We start from the raw sequence: 17,633 nt of genomic DNA, 5'->3' as shown, positions 1-17,633 counted from the left end.
ATCTCTAATTGGTAAATAGCTGTTTAACTCTATTTTAATTATTGTTTAGATGAAGGGATTAAGCCTGGTTTTTTTTTAGATGTCTTGAAATACATAGAGGGAGGTTTTGCTTGTGGTTGCCAAGACCAGGCTAATGGTTTGACAGCAGTTGTTTTCTTAGGAAGCCATTTAATACCATGAATAATGTTCAACCAAGGAAAAGATAATTGGACTCGAACAAGTGAGCTTCTTAGACAAAATGTAAGTGTACCAGTATAATTGACATCCACCCCTCACATTCCAAATTTCTCATAATTAAACATAGTAATGGAATGATGCTTTAGCAAAATTTATTTACTGTATAAGGCTATGGGTTGTGTGGTTTTTTTGTTTTTTTTTAATATATATATATATATATTATATATATATTATATAATAAACTTATCCCCTTCCCTAACACAGTAATGCATTTCCCTTATGTTAAAGTGAGGGGAAGTAACTGCTAGGACTTTGGCCATTATCATGGAGAGTACGCATTCTTATTAGGTTAAGTGCAAGCTCCATTAGATTATATCGCACAAGGTCATCTTAGGTTAGCTTTAATTTGCTTGAAATATCCACTTAACCTATTAACTTTTATTAATTTTGCTCAGTTTTTAAAAAATATATAATATATATATAATATATGGTTGTGATGATTATAACCTCGGGGACAGAGAAATATTGATTTAGTTGCAAAACCTTGTTTACAGAACTGGATCTTACTGTATGTCTAATTAGTGGCCAGTTGGTTTTGTTTATTCATTTGTTACTACTTCATTCTCAGACACCTCGTAGACAGAAAAGGTTATTTTGCCGCTACTACAACAACAATGGGAACCCGAGGTACATTCTTGGACCAGTCAAGCAGGTGGATGAGTGGGACAAACCCAGGATTGTACGCTATCTTGATGTCATCTCTGATGAGGAGATCGAGACCGTCAAGGAGCTGGCTAAGCCCAGGGTAAGTTTTTATGTATTTATTTTTATTTATTTATTTGTTTATTTAAAGTCACAACTTTTAATTATAAATGATGACAGATGCAGTCCACAGAGACATAGCCCAGTCCTGCAGTTGCATGTATGCCTGGCCAAGAAGGGGAAAAAAAAAAAAAAAAAAAGAGAGCTTGCAGTCTCCTATTTTGTGTGGGCATCAGATATTTTGTATTGGGTACACAAAGCTGCACTGTACACAACCTCCAGACAAAAAAAATGAAGACAAATGTGCCAGTCTGTTGCAACAGAAACAAGCACCTAATTTTTGGAAAAAAAATTTAATTCCAAAACCTGTTTTTGCAAATGTACACAACCACACTTCCAAAATTCTCTTATTCTCTACATTTTTTTTTTTTTGCTCTCTCTCCCTGCAAACCACGGTTTACCAACCCCTGAAAAGGTGTTTTTCTTTAAATATAAAATACTCCCTTTTGATAAATTTACTAAAAAAAAAAAAATAAAAAAAAAATCTGTGTGCTTCCCCTAAAGGGAAAACATCATCCCTCTCATTAAACATTCACTATGTTATCATATAGTGCTTCCAAATTAAGGTCATGTCACACAGACTTCATTTACATAATGTTGGTGAGCTGGGGACAGTCAAGGACCACCAGTAGTTTGACATACCCTGTGACTCAGTCCGACCATTAGCCCCAAACAAAACCAAACTTCTTTTTTTTTTTTTTTTTTTTTGCATTAAATAATTGGGTTGGGCCCGGCTGAGCACAAATGAGAGCTCAGTTAGAGGTACAATGCATATAATGCAGCAACGGGGAATTTGTAATGCTGGTGTTTTGAACCTCCCAAACTGATGTCTCGTTTATTATGTACCATGGTAGAAGGGGAAAAAGAAGGTTGCAGCTGAATTTGCTGAACCCCTAAACCCATCGCACAGGAACCGGCTCCACCAAACCTCATGTTATTGGCTGTCAGAAAAAGGTTCGCAATTGCTGTACTTTGGTAATGTGAAAGTCTGCTAGGCAACTCATCATGCAATAGTATTATTTGACATGCCATGTGATTTCTAGCCACATAAATTAACATGCTCCAACGACAAGATCAGCAACTTGACATCCTCTTGCACTAAAAGTCATGGAATTTAACATTGGCTTTAGTTTGATCCGTGTCATTGTAAAGTAGCTGTTCCTGAAGTGAACTAAAGAAGAAAAAAAAATTGCACTCCAGCTCTGACATGGTTTATTGATTCAAACCACATGACATGAGGTGTAGAAACCAATTGGAATAAAAGATGCTTATAAAATAAGACACATGAAGTTCACAAATTTACAAACTGGCTCAAGTTTTTAGAACTGTTTTTATTGGCCCATGAATTTGACTGGGTTGGCATCCCTCTTCCACCAGTACAACATGTGACTTCGTGTTGTGGCTCTGCAAGCTGTGGTGGGTTTGGAGCTGTAGTTTTAACACATTTCCTTTTTGGCTGGTTGGCTTCACAGCTGAGGAGAGCCACAATCTCCAATCCCATTACAGGAGTACTGGAGACTGCCCATTACAGGATTAGCAAAAGGTAAGGAGAGAGGGTGTGGCTGGGCAGGCAATGCAGGGGTGCCCGCCATCCTGTCCCAAGGCAGGAAGCACTCCTTAGAGTGGCTGTGCAGTGGGATGCTAACCATGGGCTTTTGCCCCTGTATCCTTCTGTGAACCTTTGAGGCACATTCTAAGGAGTGTTGCTTGCAATTGCTTATCTTTCCAGGGGACCAGTCAAATTGGGCTTTACTAACGTTTGTGCCTTTTCTTTCTGTTAAATATCCTGGCTTGAAATTAGGCCAGTAGCAGTTGATATTGACCTAGTAAGAGACCATCCCTATTTTTCTTTCTTTCTGTTGCTCTGCTGGGTATTCCTGTGTGTAGCTAAGACGTGCCACCGTTCATGATCCTCAAACAGGCAAACTGACAACTGCCCATTACAGAGTCTCCAAGAGGTAAGGATCATTGCCACAATTACTCGAAGGCTCTTGATCCTCTAATGTCTGTTCATCCTTCTGACTGTCCAGAAAAGCACTGTGGGGATGGTGGGGAAAGGGTGTTTATGGAATGACTGATCTAATATACCTGCTCTTCTTTGCTTAATAACCTAATCATAATTTTCCCAACCACTGAAGACTTACAGCCTCCTGTTAAGTTAATAATTGATCTTTGTGTTCTTAATAGTCACTTTAAGCTAAGATGTGCTAATCATGTAATGGATGGTGTGATTTGACATCAAGCTCTACTTTTTATTTAATTAGTTACTGGCATCATATATTTGAAGTCACCATTTTCAGTGTGGTCTTTTGGTTGGTGAACTCAAGTGAATTTAATTTGGAAATGTTCTGCATGGCTTCAGTTTTCTGTTCTGGATTTGGCTTTACAGTCTTTGGAAGAGGTAGAAGTGGAGTGGAGGCAAAAAAAAAAAAAAAAATTGGCAACACAATTGTTTACATCTACTAGATAGTATAAAAGATGATATACAAGCTTGAAAAGAAAACTTGGAATTAAAACTGGTGAGGCGATACTTTAAAAATAGTTGTCTAGGCTTTTTTTTTTATATATATATATCAAGCTTCTGTTGGTGACTGCAAGAAACTGCTGTAGAGATCCATTATGGCAAAATGATGACGGAAAGGACATGAAATTGCAGCTATGGTCCATTAAGTGACTTGCACTAGGTCATAATGAGAGCCAGGGCATGCATTAATACTTTGAAATGGATAGTTTCGTGAAAGTGTGCACAAGCTGGGGTAGGTTTAGTGATTTTTATATTGTTTTATCGAAGTTATTTAGATATCCTGATTTTATTATTAAAAGATAGTGCAAGGGGAATTTAAGTATTAAAGTCTTAATTTGGTAGAAAAATAAAATATTCCTAAGGGGGTGGTTTGTATTTTCATGTTCTTTTTATAACTGAGCCGGTAACATCACTTCAAGACTGTCCACCGACTCAACAAGCTAATTAAAAGGCAAGCTTAATTATAGGACACACTGTGGACCCCCTAGAGGACATAGCAAAGTAGAGCGTTAAATCAAAACTGAGTGCCATTATGAACAATGCTACACATCATCTCTCTGACACTGAGGACTTTCAGCCAACAAATTGTATTGTTCCACCCTATGATAGAAGTATAAATTTAAATTACTGAACAAAACAGGATGGGGTAAATTTACTTTTGAGTTGCTGCCAGTGTATTCCATCCAAGTTTTGCATTGTAAGTGCGCATGCAGTTGATTTTTGAAACTTTTATGAAATTTATTTCATCAGTCGTTATTTAGTGCCTCCATAACATTAAAGTTGCACACGTTTCTCATTAGTTTGATTGTTCTTTTCCCCATTCACTTTGAAAGCTTTTACATTTTTCTTTTAAGTTTTCCATTTAACACACGTACTGGCAAAAGTTAATGGAAAGCAAGTAATGATGTTGCTAGCAGGCTGACACCCAGTGGTTTAAACAAGTGAAGATAAAGCAGTTAAAACTATTTTTTTAATATTTGCTCTTTGACTTATTTCTTGCCCTACATGTACTTTTATCACCTTTCCTCTGTATCCACGCGTGCTTCAACATCTCTTGACCGACCCTCCCTCTCTCGTGTGCTTTCCAGTAAAGCCTGCTACTCAGATTCCCTCCTTATTTTTGAGGTTCCTTTTTTGCCCCTTGTCCACTTCTATACTTCTCGTCTTTGAGGGTGACTCTTTCAGTGTGCCTCCTTACACCTTTTCTCTTCCTTGTGTGTCTTGCACTTCCTGTTTCAATTGCATCACTAAAGACAAAATGACTAATTGGGCCAAAGCCTAACTGACCAATCATATTGTTTTGTGGGAATAGATAGATAGATAGATAGATAGATACTTTATTAATCCCAAGGGGGAATTCAATAGAATAGACTTACTCACAGACCTTACTGTTTTTTGATACAGCCTCTGCATACTGCCATGAACACCCACAATGTAATACATAAGTAATGTATTATTACATAAAGCTAGGAGCCCAATGATAAAATGGATATGTGGCAATTTGATGAAGGACAGACAGTGTAGAGCTGGGAGGAAGGAATTGTGAGGAATTATCAGACAGCAGACTAAGTTTGTTAGGTGCATATAATGCAAAAGGTAGAAAAGCATAGCATAAAAAGATGTATGATAATTAGACTAATAATGAGGGTAAGCAATATTGAAGTCATGAATGGAATGAAATGAAGAAAAATCATTTTGCTGTTAAGAATTGCAAGACGTTAGTAACACAGAGGCCTGTGGAGTTACCCATTTTGACCACTTAATGGCTATGGCTGTTTTTTTCCCTACTTTCCAAACCATTACATAGTTGCAATGAATTACAGCCAATTTGAGTTTGGGACAAGGCAGGAACCCACCCAGGATGGGATGCCAGACCAGTGAAGGGCACTTGAATACACATATCCACCTTTACATGAATTGAATCAGTGCTAGGATTTCTGCTGCTGCCTTACTGCTCCAGAAGATTAGATTTTCATCCTGATTACTGTCAGTGAGGAGTTTGCATTTCACACCAAATCTTCTCTTTTGTTCTGGTTTTCCTGCCACATCATAAACATGTAAGTATTGGACATACTGGTAACCTTAAATTGGCCTTTTAATTACGTGCAGGATTTGCACAGTCCAGACCCCAGTGCTACTGGTGTAGGCTTACATCCTTATGACTCTGAACTGGGTTATGCAGGCTCAGTAATGAATGGATGAATAAACATGTATGAAAATACCGAAGGAAAACCCATGTGGACACCAGGGGAAAACATGCAGTCCATGACACAGCTGGAAAATGTAACCCAGTAATAGTCACACTTCCAAATGTAAAATGCTTTTGATTGAATGTATTGCCATTTCCCACCAGAGGGAGTCTTTTGGCTGTCTTTTCTCACAGAGCAGCACTGCTTTGTTAGAGTCCCCGATGACCTTCAGGAGTGGCCATGGAAACAGTGCTTTAACTTCACTGCAAGACTGTGCTTGTATGTATTCAGAACTGACGAGCAGTACGCTTCAATAGGTTTGTCACAATTGCATATCTTGTTTTGGTTTTTGTGACATTTAAGCCATTTATATTTGAAGTATTTCATATTCTTTATGATTATTAAATACTAAAAGTATATTTAGAACTCCAGCATAATAAACCTTTGCAGAATTATGGTTATGCTGAACCTAACAAAGATTATTAATTTATGCAAGGAAGAACAGAGATCAGACCTGCAAAGCTTGGCTCAATACAGGGACAGAAGTGTATCTCTCCCCTACCCCCACATGTTTTCTTACTCCTGCAGTCATGTCACCTTTGCTCATTGTTGTTCGAGTGTCTGCAGAATGTAGATTGCTAGTAAGGACCTGTGACTTGTCCAGCATTCCTAATGTCACCTATAGAACAAGCATTCTTTTATACAAGGCAGTCCTTTAGATGCCGAGACCAAGGGCTTGTTTTCTGGTTGGGTGAGAGGTGCCAACTGCCCTTGAGACTTCAGTGCTGTGTTCTGTTCATGCAGGTGTGTCGCGCAGACCCTCTGGAGATTCTGTCGGGCTTCTTTTTCTGCATAGGATTGCTCTAATGCTTGCATGTTTTCTGTCCTAACAACAGACCGCCGTCTTCTATATTCCTATTTTTAACTTTTTTTTTGTGCTAATCTGGTGAAATAGTGCTGTGCAGGACAGGGTTTGCTTTTAGGTTAATACTTAGGAATTGTCAAGGACTGATTGAAAGTAAAGTGATATGAAATCATTAATGGCAAGGTAGTCTTTGCCTTTTTTTTTTTTTTTTTTTTTTTTTTTTTTAAATAAATGAATTATGAATTCAGCCTTTACCTGCACAGCTCTAAAAACCACTTTATTTTATTTTTTTTTTTTTTCTTTAAAATTTGTAAAGGGTTGTTCCAAAGAGTATATTGAAAATCCAATTTAAAAATGAATTTTGAATAGATTTATTTTGTATTGCACTTTCCATAGTCTACATAAACAAAGCGCTTAGTAAAGAATGTGTATTTAAAATTGGGGTTGGGGTTAAGAATGTTGGATATTTCTCTGAAACAGTATAATAATTTTCTGCTGTCACAAATGGCAAGCACCAACTTTAAAGCAGTTCCCTAATCTCTATATAATTATTTTGAATTATTTAACGTGCTTGATAAAAATGGACTGAATACAGTCTAATCCAAAAATGGTTGATGTGTTTAGTGGTTTGCTGTGTGGTCTTTACACAGAAAACATGCTGTACAAGTCTGCAGTACGTCATAGACCACTATTAGTTTACTTATATATTCCTCATATATAATGTGTAGCCAAACAATTACGACAGTCTTCATCTGGTTCAAGATGTTTCTTTAGAACAACCCTGACTACAGAAGTCAATTTAAGGCACCTGTCTTCTCTGCCTGGAGCCTGTTGTGCTATACAGTATTGATACAATGCACATTGTTAGTGGTGTGCCACATCTAGCTGATGTACATGCCCACCAAGATGTTACTCTTTGTGTCTTTCCCCTTGTCAGTGCCTGGCTGTCTGCTTATGAGCATCCTGTCGTGGCTCGTATCAACCAAAGAATAGAGGACCTGACCGGTCTGGAGATGGATACTGCTGAGGAACTGCAGGTGAGACATTTAGGGCCTAGCAGCAAATGGGAAGAAAAATTGCTTTTAATTTATTTCTTGATTCCTCATTTGTGTGTTTTTTGTTGTCCTTTTATTTTCCTGTCTTTGGGGAACAATTTGGAACTTTTTCCAGTGTTACTCAGTTCACAAATGTTAATACTGAATCAATAGAAAGGATTGTACATGGTTTTCTGATAAGTTCTCCAACAACTGTTGCATACGTATTCTAGGGAGGCGATATTAAACATTTCTCATGTACAGTACTTAAGTTCCCTCCTTTTGATGCGACTGGGAAGCTGTCCACAGGCAGGACTGTTTTTAATTGCTAAGTTGAAAAAAAGGCCATGTCACATTAGACAGGTTTTCCAGGAACTCACCATACCTTTTAAACCCTTTGCAAGTGCTTTAGTTCTCGATTTGTCAGGGGGCATGTTATTGGCAGTCAGAGAAAGGGGAGAGCATAATATTTTAGAAATGTGAAAATGTACTAGAAACTCATCACTCAGTTGTGTAAATTGACATGCCCAGCAATTGTATACGTTAACACGAATCAACAACAAGATCAGCAACTGCAATCATCATGTCCAACATCCCCTCTGACTAGAAGTCCCATAATGTTGTAACGGCCAACCCCTTACCCAGCCGGCGGCCACACTACCAGGACCCTTGGCCTGGATAAATTACTGAGGAGAACCTACTTATACCAAGCCGTACCTCTGACAAATAATATTTTTCCCTCCTCCCCAATCGACGGTTTAAAGACTAGCAAACAAAAGCAGATATGTAAAATAAATGTAGAAATGTATTAAATAAAACGCAATGACAAAAACAATAATACAAATCCCAACGTAAAATATATAAACCCTCCACCAAACCAGCAAAGTGAAAACACCACATATACAATAAAAAAAAGCCTCTCTTGCCCCTGCAAACGTATAACAAACACAAATAATATCAATGGATGATTACTGAATGTCAATGACGTGAAATTGAGTAAATCACTGTCCAGAATACTGATGGCTGATCAAAAATGAATGTGTTTGAATCTTCCAACTGAAACAGAACAATCTCACTGTGCTTCCTCTGCGAATGATGGATAATAATGTCCAACCCCGGGGTTTCTGACGATGATTGAGCTGTCGTGATTCCGGCGGAATGAGAAGCAAACTGGAACAGGGCGTGATGTAAATAATGGCAGAAAAATGATGATCGGTTGTCGGTAGTTGATATCTCCATCTCTCTCCTTCCTTCCTTCTTCTTTCCCTCCTGATCATTTAAATAATGATGAGCCGGATGTAACTGGCAAAACTCTGGTACTGACGTGTCCATGGGTCGCTGCCTCCCTGCGAAATCCTTCCCAGTTTCTCATTACGGGTACGACATTTAAACAGACCCATATTAGTTTAGACGGGGCGCTGTCACGAGACGCGATTGGGTGCAAACACTATAACCAACAATATCTATGTGGCCTCACTACAATGTGACATCGGCATAACCTGCAGTATGGCTGTGGCCTTGTCACTGGAGAAGAGTGGTATTGGGAATGTTTTATACAAATCAGATGAACCTTACAGACAATTTGCCCCTGAGAATTACTAATCACTTCTTATTTTAATGCTCAGTAAGATCAGCAGTATTAACGGCTGGGTTTCAAAGCTGAACATTCCACCCTCTGGTGAGCCATTCTTCTCTAGTGCTTTGCTCTGTAAGGTTGTGGAGTGTATAAGATGATGCCACTTTTTCATTTGTGGGGTTAACTTCAGAACTGCTACAATACATCAGTAAAATAAAGGCCTCTCTTTTCTACTCGTACTACCTGTTCAAATGTCCGAATTCCGGTAAAGTTCCAATTGAATGTGATTAAAGTTATCTTCTCCTGCCAGGTTCCCAGTTCTGTAAAGCAGCTGTGTAATTTCATAAACATTTCTAAATAATAAAATGCCTTTCATCCCCTAGCTCTTTGGAAACCATCTGAAACACTGCAAGGCCTTGGAACATCAAGCTGATTAAACATCGGGTTACAGTGTGAGGGTATTCATTGTGAATCTAGCTGTATGGAGTGCACCCTCTAGCTGAATGGAATAATTATTTTGAATATTTCCTTATTAACTGTAATTGAGTTTCCCTTTAATGTGCCTGCTATGAGACTCAGTGCTTTATAATAATGACCTAGTGACTAATTTTATTTTACTTTCTTGATGTAGGTAGCCAATTATGGATTAGGCGGCCAGTATGAGCCACACTTTGATTTTGGGCGGGTGAGTAAGGCTGCATTAGTATGCCTAAATTAATATTTTAGGCAATGAATGCAATTGCCATTGTGGTAAAGTGCCCCCCCCCCCCAGAATGTTAACTGTTTACTTCTCTTGCTTTCAGAAAGATGAGCCAGATGCCTTCAAGGAGCTAGGAACAGGCAACAGAGTAGCAACATGGCTGTTTTATGTAAGTCTCTGGGTTTAGCTGGGGGTTGGGGTATATTTTGGAAACTCTGACTAGTTTTGAAAACCTTTACTAGAAAATATGTTGATTCTGAGGCCATTACCTAAAATAACTGCTGATTAAAAATCATGATTAAAGTCCAGATTTATTAATTTCTTCAATTCTTACATTTATCAACTTCTCAGAGGTAGAAAGAAATCTAATTTTAGATGAGATTAAATTAAATATTTTGATTTTATAATTTAGTCAAACTGTGTTGATAGACAGAAACCTTGAATATTGGAACATATTAAGTAAATGTGGATTATGTAAATTTAAATAACTAATACATTTTAAAACATGTGTCGGAAGAACTATGCAGGTCAGAAAAGAGGAAATCTTTAAAAGCAGCAGAGAGCCCTAAACAGTGTAAGTGTTCAAAAAGTAGACCAATTAATTAGACAGTTGTTTTTATTCAGAAATTGAGCTTCTAAAATTTCTGAAGTAGAGTTTTTTGGGGGGGGATAAAGGACACCATCACTGGACAGTGTTGCTGCTAAGGACAAGGTTTAAATGCAAGAACTATTGATCAGTGGGGGAGACTATATGCTGACATATTGATGTGTCAGAGAAACTGTACCTACTAATGGCCAGTTTGCCTTAAAGTAGCCGTCTGTTTCCTACAAGCAAACAGTTGGAATATTTTAGCATTACACTTTATATGTGCTTGCTTTTCAAGCTAGTGAAAAGTCTCAGGGGTATTCCGCTGTAGACTGGCATTCTCTGGCATCTAGCCCTGCCAGAAGCTGTGTGTTCTGTTCATTCAAATGTGGGTTATGATTGACAGAAACCTTTTTGCAAAACCCTATGGATATGGCAGCACCTGTGACATTACAGCTGCATCCTCTCGGAATGTTAGGTAGAGGAGAGAAGTTAAAGGAACTTGAGGGAAAAAAAGAAAAAAGTTGTTTAAATGGCATATCGTTTTCAATATCACTAGCTTTATTAACTGTCATAAGCTTGTAATCTGCAACACCTAGGCCTCGTAAGATTAGCAGTGATGAAAAATAAATGGTTAAACAGTTTATATGAGTGACTTTTCCAAAACCTTTTTTTTTTTTTTTTTTTTTTTTAAAAGTAGAATGTTTTACAGAGAACAATTGTTTGATGTTTAGTTTTAAGAGTAATGCAGTAGAAAGAACATGGCACGATCGTACAAACTAATTTCTTTCTAGGTTATACAGCACTGTGTGTGTGCTTGTGTGTGTGTGTGTGTTTTAATATGGATGTCACAATAATAAAATTTTGGTGTTCAATACCAAAAACCACTGAAAGTTTTTAAAGATACTTTTTGATACCATGGCAAAAACACAAATCCCATTCAATGGCTTTTTTATAAAAGTACCACCACTATTGAAGTGAATGATTTTTGTGCATTTTTTTTCTGTAATAAGATATATACCAGTATTTAATGCTGCTGTTATTGTTGGTATTTAAATATCTATCAAGTAGTTACCCGCCTATCATTTAACTATCCCAACTGTCATGTATCATTCATTGGCATTGAAAATTATCTAAATACAGTTAAGACTTGAAGGAACCGTTCTCTCCCAGTTGGGATGCCTGTCCATCTACCTGGGGCCCCACATCTGGGTAGGGATCCTTCCCCACTCCTGGCCGAGATGCCCGTCCATCCTGCATGGCGCTTGCCACTGATACTGTAGAAAAAAAGCTGGTACTGTTACATTTTTGGGAATTTGGTATTGAACTAGTACTGCAATGACATTCATTCACATATATATATATATGGGCGGCACGGTGGCGCAGTGGTAGCGCTGCTGCCTCGCAGTTAGGAGACCCGGGTTCTCTTCCCGGGTCCACCCTGCGTGGAGTTTGCATGTTCTCCCCGTGTCTGCGTGGGTTTCCTCCGGGCGCTCCGGTTTCCTCCCACGGTCCAAAGACATGCAGGTTAGGTGGATTGGTGATTCTAAATTGGCCCTAGTGTGTGCTTGGTGTGTGGGTGTGTTTGTGTGTGTTCTGCGGTGGGTTGGCACCCTGCCCGGGATTGGTTCCCTGCCTTGTGCCCTGTGTTGGCTGGGATTGGCTCCAGCAGACCCCCGTGACCCTGTGTTCGGATTCAGCGGATTGGACAATGGATGGATGGATGGATATATATATATATATATATATATATATATATATATATATATATATATATATATATATATATATATTTATATATATATATATATATATATATATATATATATATATATATATATATATATATGGTGTGCATGTACAAGTTCAACAGTGATGACTTTTGAAGTAAAGCAAATGGTTCTCTTTTATTTGCATCCAAGGTAATCTTGAGATACTGCTCTGGAGGCTATAGAAAGATTACTTATTTTATACCTAAAATTCATTTTGTATTGTGCATAATGTGAAACCTGATTTTTTTTTTTTTTTTTTTTTTTGTTTAAGTAAGACACTGCAGAGGTTGGAAAAGATCTTTTTAAAACTTAGCAGAGTTAGGGAAAATGAAACTGTTGATGAAAATGGGTGGGCAGAGAAACAAATTGTACATACACCAAATGTAGTGGTTTACGAGAAGGAAATCTCTTTAGAAAACATATTCTTGGGTATCCTGTTACTGTTCTTGATAAATTCAGAAAAGATGCCTAAATTAAAGAAGGATACTGAGAATGGAGTGATAATCTGAAGTAAACTAGTTGTCAATGTGAACTTTGTAGGCAGCCAAGCCAAGCTAGCAAATTTTAAAATATACGCAGATTAACAAAACCTGAAAAGTAAACATGAAAATCAATATAGAGACAACTGAGATATTACATTGCTAAGGGAAAAATTATATTCTTTTATCTTTTGTTTGCAGATGAGTGATGTTGCAGCAGGAGGTGCAACGGTTTTTCCGGAGGTGGGGGCCTCTGTTTGGCCTAAAAAGGTGAGACCTTTTAGCAGCTACTTCATAAACTTGGTGTGCTAAGTGAAGCACAGAAACTAACAATGTGTTATGCTGTATGTTGATGCTCAGTACCCCATGCACACAAGGCTTTGACGCCTTTTGAGGGCTCATTTACTTAGTTTAGTCTCCTGTATCCAGCAGGTTGGACAACAGAGCCCTAAAATACGCTGCCCCACATGATATATGTCAGTAAATATGCTGCTAAGGGAGACGCTCTGCTTGAGCTTGTGTGCTCCTGGAGTACAAAGACTGTAAATAATTTCCTGCTGTATCTCTGCAGGGAACCTACACTACAACATAGTCTGTCCTGGAGATTTACTAGTCCATGACGAATTACACTATGCCTGTTAAGTTTACTTGCTTAATTAGATTCTTAACTGTTCTGAATAGACAACCTAAAAAGTGATTTTGCTTTAAGAGCTGGAAGTGATTGTTTTATCTTTGTCTCCAGAAATATAGAGAAACAAACTTTAGGACACTGTGAAGATAATTTTTCAGTAGACAAGTGGGAGTCATTTGATGTTAATTTTAGTCTTCACTGGTGTGCAGAGATGCTTAATAAAATCTTTACAGTCTACATTTTTTAATGTAATTTTCTCATTTTATTTTACTACTCTCTTACCATATCTGTACTTGAATGCTGAACTTTCTGCCTTATCCGTTGCTAACTATAGGGCTCTTCACATTGTTTTAATTTTTAAAGATTCATTCATAGATGGCTGAGAAGGATTCTTCTAAGAAGGTTGGGTAGTGTGACGTAGAGGTTTTCTAAATATACATTTAGTTTTTTTGGTCCCACTCCTTTTCTAATCTGCACTCTTATAAAAGTCCATCCTTCTCCTGACTGCATTCTTGATTTCCCCTTAAAAGGCACTTTTAACTGAGTTCGTAGATTTAAGTGGATTCTTAAAACTTTACAATCGACAAGGGATGAAAGCCTCATACTGGTGTGAGAGAATCTGTTTATTATTTGTCTTTCACAGTGCAGACTATGGTTCTGGTGGACAGGTTTTGGTATTTGGGTGATCAGACGTCCACTTTTTCCTCAGACTGGGCAAAGCCCCATTGCTTTTCAGCACCATCTTATGAATAGGTGCCCAAACAAAAATGTACATTTACAGATGTTGAATGAATCTTTATTTTTTTAATCAAGTAGAAAGCCAAATGTGCAGTCTGTAGTGCTGGCAAACGTTCAGGACCATTACAGAGTGCCGTAAAGAGGCCTATCTGGTCAGCATACACGTATGTTAAGGAGGGGAGCTCATCCGCAAACATGAAAGTATCAAATTGTGAAATTACTAAAAAAACATTCAGTGATTTTTATGGAATAGCAGAGAAGTCTCCCTTTTACATAGGCTTACGAGTTCTTGGAACAGCTTTACCTCTGTTGAGTTAGGTTGGTTTTCCTCTTCTAAACCAGTTTACCACTGTAATTTTTTTTTTTAAACCACCATTGTATTTAACACTTCATTCATGCCTAGAAATTAAAGTGGGATGGGGTTAAACTTTTTTTAGCTAAATATTGCATCCCACAATTGGGGTGGGTACCAAGAAATAATACTTTAGCTAATAATGTGGAAAAGGCCCCCTATTGCTTTTTGCAGCTTCTTATTCATGTTGTCCACTGTATAGATCTCCAAGCTTTTAAATGCCTACCTTGATTCCTCCTAGATATTGTGTAACCCCTGCCTCATTTTAGAGACCCTTAATAATCAATTGCAGATGAGCTAGTGGGTCACATCTAGTCCATTATGTCTCCCGAGTCATATTTGTCATTTTCTTCAGCATTACTTCTCCTCAGTAGTCCAAGTGGACTGTTTGACGTATTGTGGTTTTCTTTCAGGGTACAGCGGTGTTCTGGTATAATTTGTTTCCTAGTGGTGAAGGAGACTATAGTACTCGCCATGCAGCCTGTCCGGTTCTGGTTGGTAATAAATGGGGTATGTATGCATCATTATTTATTTAATTTAATTTTATTTATTTATTTATATTTTTTTTAATACATGTGTATTTATAACAAAAGGGTATCCTACTGAATTTCCCTTACACTTATTCATTTACAGTCGATCCTCAACATTTACATGTTTAAAATTTGTGACTACAAGCATTCGTGTGATTTTATTAATAACCCTTTTTTATTTTTTGTGTTGGCAGCTGCACACATTTGCAGGTTTTGTGACTACGCGCAGTATGGCCGCAATGCATGCAAGTTTGGGACATGGCTTGTATCCTACTAGGCGTTTCACTGGTCTTGTTCACCCTACCATAGTAGAGTAAAGAGCTCTATGTGCATTTGTTGCACATTTTCATTGTACTACTTTGCAACATAAAACTTGATTTTTTTTTTTTTCTTTAATTATGCCCTCAAAGTGTAGTGCGAGACATTCAGGCTCTGAGTCCAAATCGGTGTAATGCAGTTTATTCAGAAAGTAAAGGTGTCCAATAAACTGCGTGTTAGAAGGTCGTCAGTTACCAGCTGCCACAAGTTTGGCGTTAACAAATTATCCAGCTGGTTAAAGATATCGAAGCTACTGATCAGTTAGCCTCCGCTGTGCTCTGATACACTGAGACCATTCAGGATCTCAAGCGGGGTGTGAAGCATTTGTCGCTGGTGAATTATTTCAAATCAGTGCATCCATCAGGATCTCCAACGCCATTTGCCAGCCATGAAGGACAGAATGTCTGAGGTGATGTTGAGACCTTGTGAGTCTTGGCGTCTTAAGGGTAGTGTGTGCTTTACTGAGATGTTGGCATAAAAGGACTCAGAATTTAGTGAATGACTAGTGAAATTTTTTTTTGCATGTTACCAATTATATTTTGTGTTATTACATTTTGTGGTTATCATTTATGAAAAGTGCATATTAGCAGAAGTAATGTTTTGTTCTAAAGAATTCTATGTAGAAAAGTGTATTTTGAGGAATCTCTAGCGAAAAATTAGTTTTTGGTGCTCATTTACCAAAAGTTCAATGTATTACCATTCAGGTTTTTGACTTTTGCGTTGTTTCCTAGGAATGTTACGCCCACAAAAGTTGAGGATTGATTGTATGTACTTCTACATGTTTACATTTTTAAAATTTGTAAAACAGTCACACCATGCCTTAAAGTACCTTTTGACATAATGACATTCCTTCAATGCATGATATGCCCAACTCGAGGCTGCACATTATGTACAGCTGTGGCAGCGATGGCAATGTCAGTCAGTTGTTTTAGTTAATTTTCTCCTTCCTCTGTCTACTGTAGTTTCTAACAAGTGGATCCACGAGCGAGGGCAGGAGTTCAGAAGACCCTGTGGACTAACAGAGATGGTATAATTGGAATACACATTTGGGCTAAGGTTCCAGAGTCCACGTTGTCGTCATTTTGTTCTTGCTCCTCTACCCTCTTGTCGATTTTATGTGTGAACTCTGGTGTTACACTCCTCTTTCTCCCACAAACGGAATCAAATACTTTCTACATGACTACGAGATGCCCACTAAAATGTCAAAGGATATGATTGAAGGATGTTTCAGGATGTTTCGCTTTAGTAATGCCTACTTTGCAAACTGGCTGTTGATTTTCTTGTCATTATTCTCTGTACTCCGTAGTGCTGCACACTTGTCCAGGTATTGATTTAGGCCAGAGATGACCGTGTGCTTGGGTGTTTTATAACAGGTGTGGAGGATTCTGCAGCTGTTCTTCACTGGGGGTTAAGGCTTGATGTCGATGGTCAGTTTCAGGATCTCTTGTAGTTGGTTGTGTAGTGTTGGGAATGTCCTACTTTAGCTTTTTTTTTTTTTTTTTTTTTTGTATTGCACTGTGTTCCTGCAAGACCAGATTGGTCTCTTTACAGCACTCCATAATTGTCCTGAATTCTGTATTAGGCCAGTCGCTGCCAAAGTCATGCATACAGCGAAAAATGACCCAATGCATAATTTGGAGCAGAGTATAATTGAGGGGAAAAGCCAAGCATATACAAGTATCCTGCAGATTTGTGGAATGCTCTTAAATGATATGAAACAACCTTTTATTGGAGCTGATTTAGTGTTTCAGTGTTTTAAAAATGAAGGGCATCAGAACTTCTCCAAATATCACTTTTATAAACCCTTTCAACATGCAGTTTTTGTGGGAGTGAGATTATATTTATATTTTCACAAAACTAAGGTCATTTTTTTTTTATGAAAGGTGTGCTAAGGAATGTTAAGTGTGTTGAATGAATGTTTGTTTTATACCAAAGAAGAATAAAGCTATATATTGAAAATTAAAAGCAAATCCAAGTGTTGTTTTCTTTCTTTCTTTCTTTCTTTCTTTCTTTCTTTCTTTCATGTTTGCAGTACTGTTTTTCTTTAAAAACACACATTAGTCTCCCATTTTTGCCTTTCATCTATGTTTTTAACCCCCCAGATGCTGAGACTTTTAAAAATGCTCTCCAGAACCATACATTTCTGAAAACACCCACTTAATGTTCAGAGTGGATGGGTGAAAACGAATAGCTTTGAAAACGCAGACTCTGATTGGTTCCTGCTTATTATGTGTCCCTTCCTTGATTGGATTCTGCTCCTTACATTTTCTCACCTGCTTGGCTGATCTTTTTTTATGTGTGCATTTATTCGTCATCATCATCTGTCCTAACTAAATCTTT

At 37.8% G+C, this 17,633-nt stretch overlaps 1 protein-coding gene across 3 annotated transcripts in view; it reads left to right on the top strand.

Annotated features, from left to right (window-relative positions):
- LOC114646849 (prolyl 4-hydroxylase subunit alpha-1-like) overlaps positions 1-17,263 on the top strand; it is a 36,740-nt gene extending 19,477 nt beyond the window's left edge. The window contains exons 8-16 of one of the 3 annotated variants that reach the window (XM_028795217.2): positions 806-982; positions 2,472-2,542; positions 2,892-2,957; positions 7,515-7,614; positions 9,819-9,872; positions 9,991-10,056; positions 12,926-12,994; positions 14,859-14,955; positions 16,256-17,263. In XM_028795217.2, coding sequence (XP_028651050.1) covers positions 806-982; positions 2,472-2,542; positions 2,892-2,957; positions 7,515-7,614; positions 9,819-9,872; positions 9,991-10,056; positions 12,926-12,994; positions 14,859-14,955; positions 16,256-16,326 — 771 coding nt within the window. In that variant the 3' untranslated portion in view covers positions 16,327-17,263. Of the gene's footprint in view, positions 1-805; positions 983-2,471; positions 2,543-2,886; positions 2,958-7,514; positions 7,615-9,818; positions 9,873-9,990; positions 10,057-12,925; positions 12,995-14,858; positions 14,956-16,255 lie in introns of all 3 variants that reach the window. The other 2 variants (XM_028795216.2, XM_028795215.2) reach the window with 2 other exon arrangements.
- The last annotated feature ends 370 nt before the right edge of the window (positions 17,264-17,633 follow it).

This window comes from Erpetoichthys calabaricus, chromosome 2 (genome assembly GCF_900747795.2).
Source record: "Erpetoichthys calabaricus chromosome 2, fErpCal1.3, whole genome shotgun sequence".
Taxonomy (NCBI): Eukaryota; Metazoa; Chordata; class Cladistia; order Polypteriformes; family Polypteridae; genus Erpetoichthys; species Erpetoichthys calabaricus.
Note: the sequence above shows the minus strand (reverse complement) of the source record. Positions and strands in the feature narration are given on the sequence as shown.